Genomic DNA, 15,699 nt, shown 5'->3' on the forward strand with positions numbered 1-15,699 from the left:
ATATATATGTATATATATATGTATGTATATAAAGGTAAAGTTGTTAAGAAAAGAATTGTGTTTCATCTATCTACAAGACACCAATAAGCCTAAAATCACTGCGAGATGGTCGTAGCCTTTATCTTCAAGCTCCTTAATTGCATATCGATCGCATTTTTTTCGAATAAAGCCAATAAAGTATAGTTTCCAATTGGAAAACTTAAATAATCGCTCACATTACACATAGATCCCAAAGTTCGTGTTTTTTTTTAGAGTAGTTACTAAGCATTTATCCGCAAGGTCCCTGGATGCGCGGAGCGAGTGCGCGTGGCCGGCCAATCGCAGGCGGCGTCGCAGGGACCGACAACGCGGCCACAACGCTCTTCTCACGAATATTTGTTGTGGCTCTCGAGACATTTTATCTTCCGCCGCTCAGCGAGTTCCAGAGCTGGTGGCGCAGCAAGTTTTCTGCCTTGGAGAAGATTTCTTAAGAAGGGTACAAAATGGGGGACACACGTAAGTTAACTCGCAGGCTGTATGTTATAATTCTGACAGGAATTTGTTCTCCCGGAAATTGTTTCAAGTTCTCCGCTCCCGCCTCGGCCGTTTTTCTGCCTCACGCCTGCCATGCGAGAGGTGGGCATGGAGCCGTTATCTGCCGTGGGCATTTCGGGCCGAAGCCAGGGCCGCTGACAGGGCAAGGGCCTCACGTGGGCCGCAGCCTTTCCCCCGGGGTCGCGCTCGGGCCCGGGGCTTCCTCCGGGGCTTCCTCCGGGGCTTCCTCCGGGGGCCGGAGCTCCCGGGGAGGAGGCTGCCGCGCCGCCGAGCGGCTGGGCCTCGACCGAAGCCTCGGAGGCGGCCCGGCGGGAGCGCCTCGAGCCTCGCGCATTGTAGGCGAGGAAAGGCTGCCGCGGGCTTGGGGACGCACCAATGTGGGTCGACCCTGAGAACAATCGACGCGAAAGAACACAAGAATTAAAGGAAATTTTGCCATGACCCACAACCAAGAGCTATTAAATTGGTAAAATTTGGATATCATCCAAACTACCACAGCTTGATCCAGCAGCAGAGCCAGGGCTCCACACAGCATGCTGCAGCAGAGCCCTGCACAGAGAGGTGCTGTCCTTGGGTGTTGAAAGGCCAATCTGCCGTCTTGCAAGAATAGGGCTGTATCCTTAGATCCTTAAGGTTAGCATTGGTGGATTTCTGCTGGTAATGAGCATTGATAGTGGTTTTGTTTGGCAAATAGCAATAGTAGCAATGATATAGGATCCATCAGTGGGGAGGGCGGTTAATGTTACCGAGAGCAACGCCAAGAGATAGAGGGGAATGGACACTGCTCTCTTAAAGAACATAAAAAATGGTCACAAACAGCACAGATACACCTGTAGCATATCTGCTGCATATCACTATTCAGAGACTCAGTCCACAATAAGAAATGCTAATCAAGGGAGGTAAAGCCCCCCCCCCCCCCCCACACACACACACGCCTGTCTAGGGAATTAGTAGAAGGTAGGTAAGGTTAGGTTTGTATTTTGGGTTCTAGTGATACCCTGGTATTGGGATACTGTCTCTGTAGGAAGCATTGCTCTTAGTAACAAATACTTGGAGTACTTGAAGCAGCCTTGGAAAAAGCTGGCTGTTGTCTTTGTTAGCAGATTGCAAACCCTAAAACTATCCCTATCAAGGGCCTGCTACCCTTCTCAAGCCCATGTCCAGTATGCAGAATGTTAATTCAGTTAATGTTACCAAGAGCATCGCACAAAAATAGAGGAAAATGGGCACTGCCATTTTATAGAGTAGGAATCAATACAGGTTTATCGTCAGCGCCCTCGTATTTACCAGGAAATGACAGAAATAAGGTATGCATGTTGCCGCTCAGAGACCACAACACCCTCAGAGTCCTTTGTCTCATTTTCTGTAGTTCCATTTTATACATTTTCTATAATAATCACTTTTTCTGTTGACAAACCTGGAAGTCATTTCTTCTTATTTATTTATTTTCATCATTATTTTTTCATACTCCTAATTACCTTTCCTCTTATTTTTTATGATACTAAATCTCTTAGGTTGCTTTCTCAAATATATAAGTATTTTTATTTTGTATTTCCTTATTTCTATTAACCATTCTTGACAATTTAATAACATTACTGCTTGATTACCTTAATTACCTCCTATATCAGAACAATACAGACTGTCAATCACTTCCTCAGTTTCCTTTAACCCTTTTCGCGTTGGGGAAAAGGAACATAAAATGGGAAAAATGATGTGCAAATTTTTTATATTTTTTGTGAAATGTCTACACCTAGATGGTTCTGCCTTACCTGATTTCACCTTTCCTTGAATTAGCGGGAAAATATATTTTTTACTATTGCTATGAATATCGATGGTGTTATTTTTATTTTAAACACCATAATTACTATAATGTTATAAACAATATTAATAGCAAAATAAGACAACGTAAAATACTTTCATAACTTAAAGAAAAGGGTAAACAGTCGAGACAGGCAGTACTCGTAACTGGCTGATTGGTGACTTTGTACAAGTGTAGCCATCTATGTGTAAAAACAATTAAACACGTAAACTTACAGTGGGCATGTCACAGATACATGACATGCCCATCACGAATGGGTTAAGCTTTTGCCAGAGCATGACCTTCATATTTAGATATTATTTTATCAGTATTGTCACTTTTATCATCAAACATCATTACAGTGTTATTGGTAAATGTTTATTATGGTAGGTAAAGGCAAATTTTGCAACATTATGGCAGCCAGGCTAACCTCTTGCTCTTGTGCCAGTTGCTCCAAGTGTTTCTTACGAATCTGCATGGAGCATCTTTTGATTTCCAAGCAAAACTATTTCTTATTATGCAGCTCATCTGTATCCTTCAGATTGATGATATGTCACTAACATTCTTTATAATGAATTGAATAAAACTTGGCAAAAAGTGCTAACAAAAGGGGGGTCCAGGGGGCATAGCCCCCCAGCTAGGGAATATATATCATACTGTATAAATCCCACAGGGTTAGGTTAGGTTGGTTTATTGGTTAGGCACATTGCATGATTACCACAGGGGATCTGGATTATGTGAAATACCGTAGATTTTTGCCGAACGATGGCTTTGGCGCGTCAGTCCATAGACTTTCAAAGATGGCGGCAATGTCTGTAGAGTTTCATTAGCCAATTTTAAGCGTTTTTTTGTGCTTGTTTTACACATTTCTGTTTTCTATTTTTCTTATTTAAGCCTGTTTTACCCCGTAATTTCCCTGATCTATTTCATGCCCTCCCCTGCTATCAGGACTTATCAAATCACATCAAGATTGTCGGCCGGAGAATGTGACGGTGATTATCATCAGATTCGTTCTCATCACACAAGAACAAATCTGATGATATAAATACTGTAAGGGAAGACTCGATTGTAATAGTCAGAAAGTTAACCAAACATTGTCTTCACCTCAGTATTATGGCAAGATAGAGCTGAAAATTGGGAGCACCAATTGAACTTGCACTTTGAGCAGCACTTTATATGACCTTTATCCTTTTCTCCTGGCATTACCATTCACATCTTCAGTTAATGTTACTGAGAGCATTACACAGAGAGAGAGGAAAATGGACACTCCCATCTTGTAGAGCCGAGTAGGAAACAATACTGGATTATCTGCAGCGGTCTCATATTTACCAGGAAATGGCAATGACAAAGGCCACAACACCCTCACAGCCAGTCCCTAATGTCTTGTTTTCTATAACTCCCAGTTTTTTATAATGGTTGCATTTTCTGTTGCCCCTTCATGACGGGTCTGAAGGGGTTACGTAGCGTGCCAAAGCGCTACGAGGCAGTGATTCAGCTCAATGTACCTAACTCCCGCTCTCAAAGTCGGCATGTTGCCATTGATTGCCAGAGCGTAGTTTTTTTTCTTTCTTCTTCTTCTTCTTCTTCTTCTTCTTCATCATCATCTTCATCATCATCTTCACCTTCTTCTTCACCCGTCACCAAGGGGTTAAGAGTTGTATTTTCTGTTGACAAACCTAGAAATCCCTTCCAATTAGTAATTTTTTTTTTTTTTTTTTCCATTATTTTTTCATATTCCTCATTACCTTCCTCTTGATGTTACATCTCTTTGGTTGCTTTCTTGGTTAGTGTTACCGAGAGCGTTGCATGGAGGTAGAGCAAAATGGATATTGCCATCTTGTAGAGCATAGAAAATAGAGTAGGAATCCATACAACTAAATCTGCAGCGGCCTCATATTTCCGGGGAAATGACAAAAAGGCTCTGCATGTCACCACTATGAGACCAAGTCCCCATCCATGTTTACCTTGCCAGGACCAAAACAAATGTGACGCGTAACTCATTATTGCGATCTACATGGCATAGTCCATGTATTACTATGTGCTTGTGAAAATGATTATTTTGTAATTACCAGTGTCTGTTTTTCCTAATTCATGTATTTAACAAATTTTTACTTTTATTATACTTTTACGAGCTTTGGTAATTATTTACACTATTTTGCACAATAACCCTGTGCACATGCGCGTTTTTCCACGGGGAGATTTGACAAACCGTGAAACGCCATTCGTTCCGAAACGCCGGTGAGGTGTTACACTTTAAGTGCGTTGCTTCGATTCTGGGTCATTTTTAAAGCCATATAGTGCATTTATAGAACAAATAGATGTTCGTATCTATCTCAGCATGATATTTGAGCCCAACAAGTGCCCTAATTGCCGAAAAAAGTTATTAGAAACCAAGGAATTCGGAACATAGATGGAAGCGAAGAAAAGTTCGGACTTTTGCTATATAAAGGTATGTGGTTTTACCCTGGAGGTTCAGAGGGCAGAGCCCCTTGGCTAGGGAATATATAGATTTTATTCTTTAACCCAATGCCGACGGGTATGACGTGTTCACATGTGCTATCCCCACTGTGAGTACTTGTTTGATTGTTTTTACACATAGATGGCTACACTTGTACTAAGCCACCAATGAGCCAGTTTACACTTTTCTCTGATTTACAAAATATTTTACGTTATCTTATTTTGCTGTTAGTAATGTTAAAAAACATTATAATAATTATGTTTATAATAAGAATAACACCATTAATATTCATAGCACTAATAAAAAGTAGTAAAAAATAATGTTTTTCCCACTATTTCAAATCAGGTACGGTCACAAAGTTTACTAATTGACTCCTTTATGGCTAAACACTAGCAGAGCCATCTATGGGCTGACATTTCACAAAAAGTATAGAAAATAGGCACAGCATTTTCCCAATTTTTGTTCACTTTCCCTGGCGGTATTGGGTTAAAGCCACGGGGGCCCAGGGGGCATAGCCCCCTGGCTAGGCGCATATAATACCACGGCGGTCCAGGAGGTAGAGCCCCCTGGCTAGGGAATATATAGATCATAGTGTATAAAGGCCTACAGGGTTAAGGTTAGGTAGGTTTATTGGTTAGGACGTATTGTACGATTACCACGGGATCTGGATTATGTGAAATCCCATAGATTTTTACTGAATACTGGGTTTTATTCCTGTAGATTTTTGTGCTTTTCGGGACAGAAATTTGGTTCAGGATTTCGAAAAATCAACTATTCAAGGTTTCATAAATGACTTTCTTTGATTTCTGCAGGTTCCTATTGACATCCAGTGCCATCCATAACCCCCCGCCCTTCAACCCCCCAAGATCGTTGGGTAGAGGAAACATAAAAAAAAATCAGATTTTGGAACTTAGTCTCTGGGAGGGAGTGTCGCTCTCGGTAACAATTACCGCTTTCTCAAATGTATATGCATTTTATTTTGTTTTTCTTTATTTCTGTTATACATTCTTAACTTTTTAACAACATTCCTCCTCGTTTACCTTAATGGTTAATGTTATCGAGAGAGACGCATGGAGGTAGAGCAAAATGGATATTGCCCATCCATGTTTACCTTGCCAGGACCAAAACAAATGTGACACGTAACTCATTATTGCGATCTATGAACTAGTCCATGTATTACTACTCGCTTGTGAAAATGATTATTTTGTAATTACCAGAGACTGTTTTTCCGAATTCATGTATTTAATGAATTGTTTTACTTTTATTATACTTCTTTTACGTGCTTTGGTAATTATTTACACTATTTTGCACAATAACCATGTGCACATGTGCGTTTTTCCACCGGGAGATTTGACACTTCATCAGTCGCCATTAGTTCCTAAACACCAGTGAGAAGTGTCACGTTTTAAGTGTGTTGCGTCGATTCCGGGTAATTTTTTAAGGCATATAGTGGATATATAGAACAAATAGATAATAGTATCTATCTCGACTTGATATTTGAGCCCAATAAGTGCCCCAAATGTCGAAAAAACCTTGGCTAGTGAATATATAGATCGTATTTTCTTAAAGCCACGGGGGTCCAGGGGGCATAGCCCCCAGGCTAGATGCATATAGTATCCTGGCTAGGCGCATATAATTAGGCTAGGTTTGGTTAGGCTAGGCTAAGCTAGGTTAGGTTTGTATATTACTAGGGGGTCCAGGGGGCATAGCCCCCTGGCTAGGCGCATATAATACCACGGGGGTCCTGGGGGCAGAGCCCCTGGCTAGGGAATATATACATCGTAGTGTATGAAAGCTACAGGGTTAAGGTTAGGTTGGTTTATTGGTTAGGACGCATTGTACAATTACCACAGGGGATCTGGATAATGTGAAATCCGAGCATTGGGTTTGATTCCCGTAGAGTTTTTTGAAAGTTGGCACGTCAATCCGTAGACTTTCAAAGATGCATTTCACTGGCCGATTTCCTTCGTTTTTTGTGCTTTTGGGGACAGAAATTTGGCTCGGGTTTTCAAAAAATTGACTTTGATTTTTGCAGGTTCCTATTGACATCCATTGCCATCCATTATCCCTCCCCTCCCTTCAACCCCCGGTTCCCCACGCATCCCCCAAGATAGTTGGGTAGAGGAAACAAACAAAAATATCACTTGGCACTGTGGTAATAAAGGTGGTGGGGAGGCTTGTCCCTAGAGCGAGTCAAGCGGGAAGTTCCACTATATATAACAGTCTTCCCACTTAACTGTTTTTCACTAGGTTAAGAAAATGAATATAAAACTACACTCTGGAGATTAATGGCAACGAGCTGACTTTGAGCACGGGAGTTCACTACATCAAGCCAGATGCCCAGCCCGTAGCGCTTTGGTGCGTCGCCGCGGCATACAGCTGCACTCCATAGATCGAGCGGTTTGTTATGACAATGCAAGGTGTGGCCCGGCAGAAATGGGTTAAGAGGCGGGTTGGATTTTAGGTTTCCCTGTATGATTAGGTATGTGTGAGTAAACCATTTGTTATAACATCACTTGAAACTTGGCTTACCATTTCAGAAAATCATTTTATTATATTTATATTTATTATACTTTTATGTGTTTTGTTAATTTTTTACACAATTTTGTACAATAACCTCGTGGACATGCACGTTTTGCCACTGGGAGATTTGACAGGCCATTTGATGCCATTCGTTGAGAAATTTTTCATTTTAGGTGTGTTGCTTCAATTAAGGGTCATGTTTAAAGCCATATAGTGGATATATAGAACAAATACATTAGTGTCAGTCCAACAAAGTGATTAGAAACCACAAACTCCAAAAGTTTGGTGTTTGTGGTTTTACCCTGGGGATTCAAGATAAAACCACCTGGCTAGGGAATATATAGATCGTGGTATATAAACCCCACAGGGTAAAAGTTAGGTTGGTTTATTGGTTAGGACACATTGAACGATTACCATGGGGGATCTGGATTATGTGAACTCTCATAGATTTTTACCAAACAGTGGGTTTGACTCCAATAGAGTTTTTTGAAAGTTGGCACATTGGTCCATAGACTTTCAGAGATGGTGGGGGCATCCATAGAGTTTCATTAGCCGATATCCATTTTTTTTTTTTTTTTTTTTTTTTTTTTTTTTTTTTTTTTTTTTTTTTTTGTGTGTGTGTGCTTTTCGGGACAGAAATTTGGCTTGGGTTTTCGAAAAATTGACTTTCTAATGTTTCATAAATCATTTTCTTTGATTTCTGCAGGATTGGGTAGAGGAAATATATAAATTCAGACTTTGGAACTTAGTCTCTGGAGGGAGCATCGCTCTCAGTACCAATTACCCTTGTGACAATTATTCACAATGTTATATGCATGAATCTTTTTTTTTTTTTTTTTTTTTTTTTTTTTTTTTTCCGGTACTGATACACTCCCAAAGTCCCTGACTCCATGATTGGGCAGGTCCAAAGGATGGGGTTAATGGGGGCTCTGCCTCCCTCCTCCCCTGATAATATCTTCATCTCATCAACATGCATGGCAAGATGGCGCTGAAAATTGGGAGCACTGAGTGGACAATGTTGATCAAATGTGATAGTTATATTTTGTCAGCTTTGTACTATATTTTTGGGAATTAGTATGATTTACTCAGCAAAACAAAAACTAAAGAAACTTTAGAATGTGTTTGCTGAAACTACAGGGTGGTGAGCCATGTGTCACACATACAATTACAATCAATAATTTTTTTGGTTAACTTCAATGATTTTTTACGATGTGACCGTCATGTCATGAAAAAATTGGTTTGAGTGGTTGATAACCGGAGTGACAGGAACTTCCCATCATCACAGAAAATTTAATATTTACAGAATTTTTCCACACAAATAACAATCTTACTTATAGTTATTATTGCACAGAGGTATGAACTACCTAGAGAGACGATGTGGTCTGTGCAATAAAGTTTTTGTTACAATTGACACACCCACATGGCTTTTGGTGTGTGCACCAATCCCTATTACCTCCACACCTCACAGCCCTTCAACATTAAGGGGCTGCTAAATTTTTCCCATGCTTCAAGGGGGGAGGGGAGCGGGTCCCTGGGTGGTTTTAATTTCCGAGAAGGTTGTTATGTATGAAACGCATGCATATAAGATTAACCAAATTAATCATCCTCATTTAAGAGTACTAAACCCATCTTTTGCATAAAGAAATAAATTATCGGTTGCCCTAGATAAATTTCTCAAATTGATATTTGTAAAGAATGTCTGTTGGGCATGGTAAACCAGCATAGTGCTACTGTTCTGTCATTTAAGTGCATTATCTTTGCAAATATGTGAACAAGATAATCAGAATCCTGGATAGGGTCAGTTTTTTGCATATTTTTGGTACCTACAGCCTATGGTAGCATCCACAGGTTGGATTTTTTACTAGAAATGTATGAAGGTTCAGTAGCTGTATTAACTCCTTACAAAACAAATGTAGAAGACCATTTCAAGGTTCCATATATTTTTTATTTTGGAGCAGGTATTGTGTAAGATCATCTTTCAATATTTCACTTATTTTTCCGAAGTTCAAATTTCCACCCCCGATGTGGTCTTCTTACTGAAGTGCTCTTTACAATAGAAACTAATCATTTCAAATCAAAACGAGTTTGCCAACAGTGGATCCGTTAGAGCAAATCCAAACTGAAATATCATTGTTTATACTTTTATTTTTAACATTAGTACCATGTACTCTGCTGACACACAGACCCTGACATAAGCTACAACATTTGCATGGGAATCTTAATGGAAAACATATGTCATTTATAAATGTACAAAGCTCTCGTTTTTTAAGAGAAATTATTTAAAATACTCCCCTTAACATCCTCTTCAGTGCACTGCCCCCTGCCCCTGATCTCTGCCCCATTGAACCAAGGCAAATGTTTTTGTTTCAAAACTGTGCCATATTTAATTTTACATATTTTTATATTAGCAAATAAATACTGTATGAGATGCATTATATACAAATGATACCCTGGCAAGGCTATGACCTTGGGAAGGACAAAAAGTTGCTAATTCTGACTACATGTGCATCTCCAATAACACCAAAACCATTATTCCTATGCCTGTACTCCTGTTCCTCCTTATACTTACCAAGATTACAGAAGTAAACTTTAGTTTTCCGTTTCTTGCCTGAACTTTTCTTAAGTTTACTAGAGTATACCTTACTGATTTCAGTAAGTAAGTGGTTACGATCAGCAAACATCCTCAAGTACATTCTGACAGGATAGAGCTTGGATTGGTTCCTTATTAGATGAGAAACCAAATGGTAGTGCGGACATTACCCAAAACAATAAGTAGCATGAAAGTCTTCTTTATGATTGGCTGTTATTGGATAGCTTGACGAGTGCACAGCTTAGAATTTTTTATTATCATTATTATCATTATTATTGTTATTATTATTATTATTATTATTATTATTATTATTATTACTATTACTATTATTATTACTATTATTATTATTATTTACCAGTTATAGATGAACTCTTCATTTTCAGTGTACACTGGAAATATCATAGATGAAAAGTGTGAACACCATAAATTTATCTTTTCCATATACTGTGTACAACAAAGTCATTATCATAAACTCCTATAGCTTTGCTTACATCATGCTAATGTCAACTCAGTTTGTGCATATACATTATGTTCTAAGCCTTTTCAAGCACACTGCAATAATTGCTATGGTAACTGGAGCCAATGCTCTTCCAGTCATGGATAATGGATGGTACATTCCACACTTGTTTATAGATGGAAATAATAACTTCCTAAATATCTACTAAATCTAAGCGCTTCCCAAGAGGTTTGTGCACGCATGGCAAGTCCCTTCCGTCACCCCAGCCTCCAGCTGAAATTCTCATGACAGCAAGTTCCTGTCATTCCGGGGCCTCTACCAAATTTTTCCATGATGGCATGTTCACGTTGCTCATTCCTCAAATCAAATTTTTTCATGACTTGGTCACATTATCTGGGTCATTGGCTGGTGGTCATCCATCGATTGTGTGTACAAAGAAGATCTGGCAGATTGAAGCTCCTGCTTACTGCCAATATGTAAACAAGTATCATCATATATGAAGACTTCAGAATTTAGCATCCTTTCAGAGAGAGGGAGAGAACTGGGGATAGCTACTCAATTGGGGGGGGGGGGATGAATGAGACAATACTATATTAATTCTTAATTTATTGATAACTTATTTGAAATTAGAGACGGTGTTCTTTACAATGTTTGTGTACGTGTGTTGGTCAGTGGGTGGGTGTATTTGTGTTTTCATCTGTTATATTTTCCATTCAAACTGAGTGCAGGAAAAATACCCATGAAAGTGTTCCCTGGTAGCAACAGAAAGTTCCCTTTTAGCCTTTCTATTGGGCAATAGGTTTTTGCAACCCATCTCTGTGTACACATTTGTATATAGGTTTTTGCAACCCATCTCTGTGTACACATTTGTATATAGGTGTATGTTCATTACAGGGGTTGGTATAACCACTTAAATTTTTCTATAGGCATACAAAGAGAAAGTCACACAGTAATTAGCGCACAAATAAACAAAACAAATAGTAAGCTATACATGTACAATTGGAAATGGAAAAGCACAAGAACCAAATCCATCTCATATTTCTTGCAGAAATATGGGCACTAGTGGAAAATATAGCAAGGTAATAATATATGCTGGAGGTTGTTGAATGTTGGTAATGGATTTAAACTACTCAAGCATGCAAGATAAGTCATTTGTACCATAATGCCTTAACTTTTGTATGTATGCATTTGTTTGTGTGTATGTGCATGTATGTATATGTGTAATGTGCAGTTTGCAGATTTTAAAAAAATGTTTTCAGTGAAATAGTGTGTATTTTCAATCCACTTGATGTTCATTGAGGTCTGTTAGGGCTTCTGTAAATGCTGAGAATAGTGAAGAGCTGTAAACCAGGTATTGATTGTAGTAAACCTTTGAAGTGGTTACAATAATGAACCATAGAGTAAGGAAGTACTCTTGACTTCAAACAGGATCAGGCTTTGATAGCACAATGTATTTTCAGAATACAGTTACGGCAGTGGCGCTGGTGCTGGTGCTGGTAGCTATGGTAGTTATGGTGGTGCTCCTAATGCCGCCACACCTCCAGCCCCAGCATTCCCCCCACAACAGCCACACTACGGGGCATACTCAACCCCTCCTCCACAAGGCTTCTCGCAGGGACAAGCTCCTTACGCAGCACCCCCTTCATACAGTGCCCCACCTCCACAAGGTGAGGAAGAAGGGTTCTGGTCTTTTTCTTCCTTTCTTCCTTCCTATCTTTTTTCTATCTTATTTTTACTTTTTTCTTTGCTATTGTTTTGTCATTACTAGTATAATTATATATAGTTTCAGGTGGTGTCATGTCAGAGATAGCAATGAACCTCATTGCAAAATATTGAGCGATGGCTGCTGACAGAATAGCTATTTATTATGCAGTTAATATGGTCAGTTTATAGATGTGTGTGCATTATTCACAAGTAGGCTCAGGAGAGAAAAGTCTGCTGGTGAAGCTGAAAACATTCCCAAGATGAGAATCTGTATATAGCATAAGAAGTATTGTGTGTGGGGGGAAATCACGAGCTGTCTTTTGTAATTTGAATGAAATTAGAGAGTAAATGAGATGTGCAAGATAACAGAAATGGGAGGAATGCCTGATGGAATGCACTTGAAAAGGTTAATCATCATTTATAAACTGTAGTGTTAGGTATCATTATTAAAGTGTGATGAAAATTTTGATTCTCTGCACTGCAGCAGCTAATGTTCCTCTTTGTAGTAAACACTGGTTTCTATATGCTGATAGTTGAAATTATTTATGAAAATAACCACACAAGTCCTTGTTGGGCTGACTGTTGCTAATAGCCTAATGAAGTGAAGTATGAAGTAAGATGCTATGAAACAGTATATCTTGTAGCTCTCCAATGTTCATTTATGAACAAGTGCCCCTTCTCCCTACTCCCCATGTGTCCTAATGATACCTTTGTGTTGTGTGTTCCCAAAAATACATTTGAGGGAAGAAATAAAAATCCAGCAAACTAGTTTCTGGACTATAGTATGTGACATGTAAATGAGTATTGTTACTGGAAAGAAAATGCATGTAGCTTGGAATTGTTTTATCGTATGGCTGTTGGGAATGTTGAATAGAGAGCCATTTGATCATATTATGCTGTTTCTCTTAAGATTTTAGTTTTTTTAAATGGTGTAAAAGCTGTTGTAAAATTTTCTGTACTCAACCAACTTTTTTCTTCCATTTTAACTAAATTATATATTTTGTAAAAATGGGAATTCTCAAGTATATAGTGTCCAAAGGTGAATATTTGGATGAGAATCTAGGTAGATGTCATTATTGCTGATCTTATGAAAGCTAGAAAATGGTTAAAGATGAGGAATGTTTAAAGGAGCTGAGAAATTGCCATAGTTTAATTGGTAAGTATTCCTAGAGTTATTTTTTTACATCTTCCTTTCCCCTTTGTGTTGATTGCAGTTAAGAAATGGGGAAGGATATAGATTGAAGTTAAGATACTTGATACTGGTGATTGTCACTGATTAGGAGGAAAAAGAATGTCACAAATAGAATTGCTGAATGGTTGAGTAATGTATAGGTAATGAGAAGAGTGACTGAGGTTAAGCTACTACTACCAGGTGGGTACGGACATCCGCCGCCAACTCAGGCTCCAGTTCAGTCAGCACCAGGTGGTGGAGGGTACAGCAGTTATGAACAAAACAGTACCTACGGCTCTGGAAGCTATGGACAGACACCTACAAGCACTGCATATGGTAGTCAGCCCAATGCTAACTTCTCAACTCCTCCTGCCCAAGGAAATTTAGGAGGACCACCGCCAACACAAGGAGGCTATGGCGGAGGCCCTCCATCTGGGGGAAGTTATGGTGGTCCACCATCTTCAAATGGAAATTATGGTGGGCAAGGTGGTGGATACAACAGTAAGTCTGACCTCCATTGTTTTTGTGTGTTTATTTTCCAGGAATTTGGCACTGACAAGACTGATATGACTTGACTTACTTTTGGACCAACCGTAGTAATTGTGTTTTAGATAATAACAGTGAGTTGACAAGAATCATGATAGGTAAATGGGACACAAGAAACATATGATTGTTGTTGCGATAGAATTTGACTTGAATTTTGACAAAGCTAGAGGTAATCTTACACAGGGATATATCTATGTTTATATGAGTGAGAAGGCATCATATCATTACATATCTTGTGTTTGTATTGTTCATTACTTGAGGATGAGATTCATATTGATAACCTCAATAACTGTGTGACCTAAGTGTCCATCCATGCAGCTGTAGTCTTTTCCTGAACCTGGGTTTGGTTAGTGGTGCTGGGGGAGAGGTTGGCGTGCAGATTTCTCAGTGACCGAGATATGGTTGTGTCCCAAGGTCGTGGGCAAGTATACTGTGTGTACTAATGCAGACTGCTGAACTTTTCAAGGTGGTCTAGGCATGGCTCCTCCCCCCCTGTCAGCCCCTCCAGGCTGTGGTGGCATGTACGGGTCGCCGCTGAAGCAGTCCCCGGCTCCCATTCCTAGGTAAGTTTAACCAGCGCTAGACCACTTAGAGGGTGTTGATAGTGTGATAGTCTTGCTCACAGAGTTGAGAGATCTGAGGGTTTCAACATGTTGGTTGCAATGTGAAATCTTCCAAGGAAGAAACCTGGAGTGCCAATTTTATTGTACTTTGGCTTACATGGTGTGTATTTCAGCACAGAGTAATTTTTATGGATTGGTCATTAAGGGAAATTTCGAAAGTTACTACTTTTAGTGTGGTATACAGGTTTCAGTTTTTCATATTACTAGAATTTTATTTTTTGTTTATTTTTTTATTTATTTATATTTTTTTTTTTTTCGAGTATTATAATCAAATACTTAATTGTATTCTTAGTTTTTCTGACAGGTTAATCGTATCCCTATGTAAGACATGGATCAGACGGGGAAATCAAGAGTTGGTATCTGTTTATTGTGTTGTATACATTCATCATTGGTGCATATGATATGAGTGAAATGAATGTGTTGAAAGTACCTTCTTGATATGCAAAATCCGCCAAAAATTGTGTGAATGACATTGTAATGTAGGGCACAGTGATTCATACTTACTTACATATTTGATAACTGATATTAGATTATTTTTGTGCAGTTTACAAGAAAAATAGTTTCTGAATAATATAACATATAGGGGATTTTTATATAAGTCACGCAAAGAAATTTTCATTTAGAAATTTTGCTCATTATAATATATAAATTATATGTAAGTTCTGGAGTTTTAGTGTGACATATGCTAAATAATAACCTGTGTGGAGGTGGTGGTGGTGATGGTGAGAGTAAGAGTGAGGCAGCTGATTGGCCAGAGGCAGAGTTTGCAGGAAGAAACCCAAGTAATCCTGTTGAGGACATCACCAACCTTCCCTTGATGTCTGTTCGCCTGTAAATCCAGCAGACTTATACCCGACTTTCAGCTCAAGAGTTTACTCTGCCAGGTGACAAGCAGGTCTTGATGCCATGTGGTTATCACACATGTGTGTCCATGCCTTCTATTATGCCTTGCAGTTAACATGACTCAAAAGTTGAATGAATGTATTAACCATGTATGCACTGGAATGCTTGTTACTCTGGAATCTATGCTACTTTTATTGACTGGACAATGACTGCCTGACTGTCTGACTGCCCTACTACAATTCAGCCACATCGTGCCAACAGAGCTGCTGATGTCAAAAGTTCTCCTTACAGACGAGATCAAGGGAGAGGTTATTACAAAGGTAACAGCACCATCAGGTGCTTGTGGTTTTTCTTCGGTTTTGCAAATGTAGACCACCTTCTTTTGAAAGACCTCATGGAGGGTGTTAAATATCCCCCTCCCCTCTCCATTTTTTGTCATTTTTGTCTTTTTT

The 15,699-nt window shown here is 39.2% G+C and overlaps 1 protein-coding gene across 3 annotated transcripts in view; it reads left to right on the forward strand.

Moving 5' to 3' along the window:
- Nucleotides 1-288: 288 nt before the first annotated feature.
- The window catches only part of LOC125030917 (RNA-binding protein FUS-like), a 30,860-nt gene continuing 15,449 nt past the window's right edge, over nt 289-15,699 (forward strand). The window contains exons 1-5 of one of the 3 annotated variants that reach the window (XM_047621282.1): nt 289-495; nt 11,821-12,027; nt 13,437-13,736; nt 14,248-14,344; nt 15,539-15,567. In XM_047621282.1, the coding sequence (XP_047477238.1) occupies nt 483-495; nt 11,821-12,027; nt 13,437-13,736; nt 14,248-14,344; nt 15,539-15,567 (646 nt within the window). In that variant the 5' untranslated portion in view covers nt 289-482. The remainder of the gene's footprint in view (nt 496-11,820; nt 12,028-13,436; nt 13,737-14,247; nt 14,345-15,538; nt 15,568-15,699) is intronic. The other 2 variants (XM_047621300.1, XM_047621291.1) reach the window with 2 other exon arrangements.

This window comes from Penaeus chinensis, chromosome 2 (genome assembly GCF_019202785.1).
Source record: "Penaeus chinensis breed Huanghai No. 1 chromosome 2, ASM1920278v2, whole genome shotgun sequence".
Taxonomy (NCBI): domain Eukaryota; kingdom Metazoa; phylum Arthropoda; class Malacostraca; order Decapoda; family Penaeidae; genus Penaeus; species Penaeus chinensis.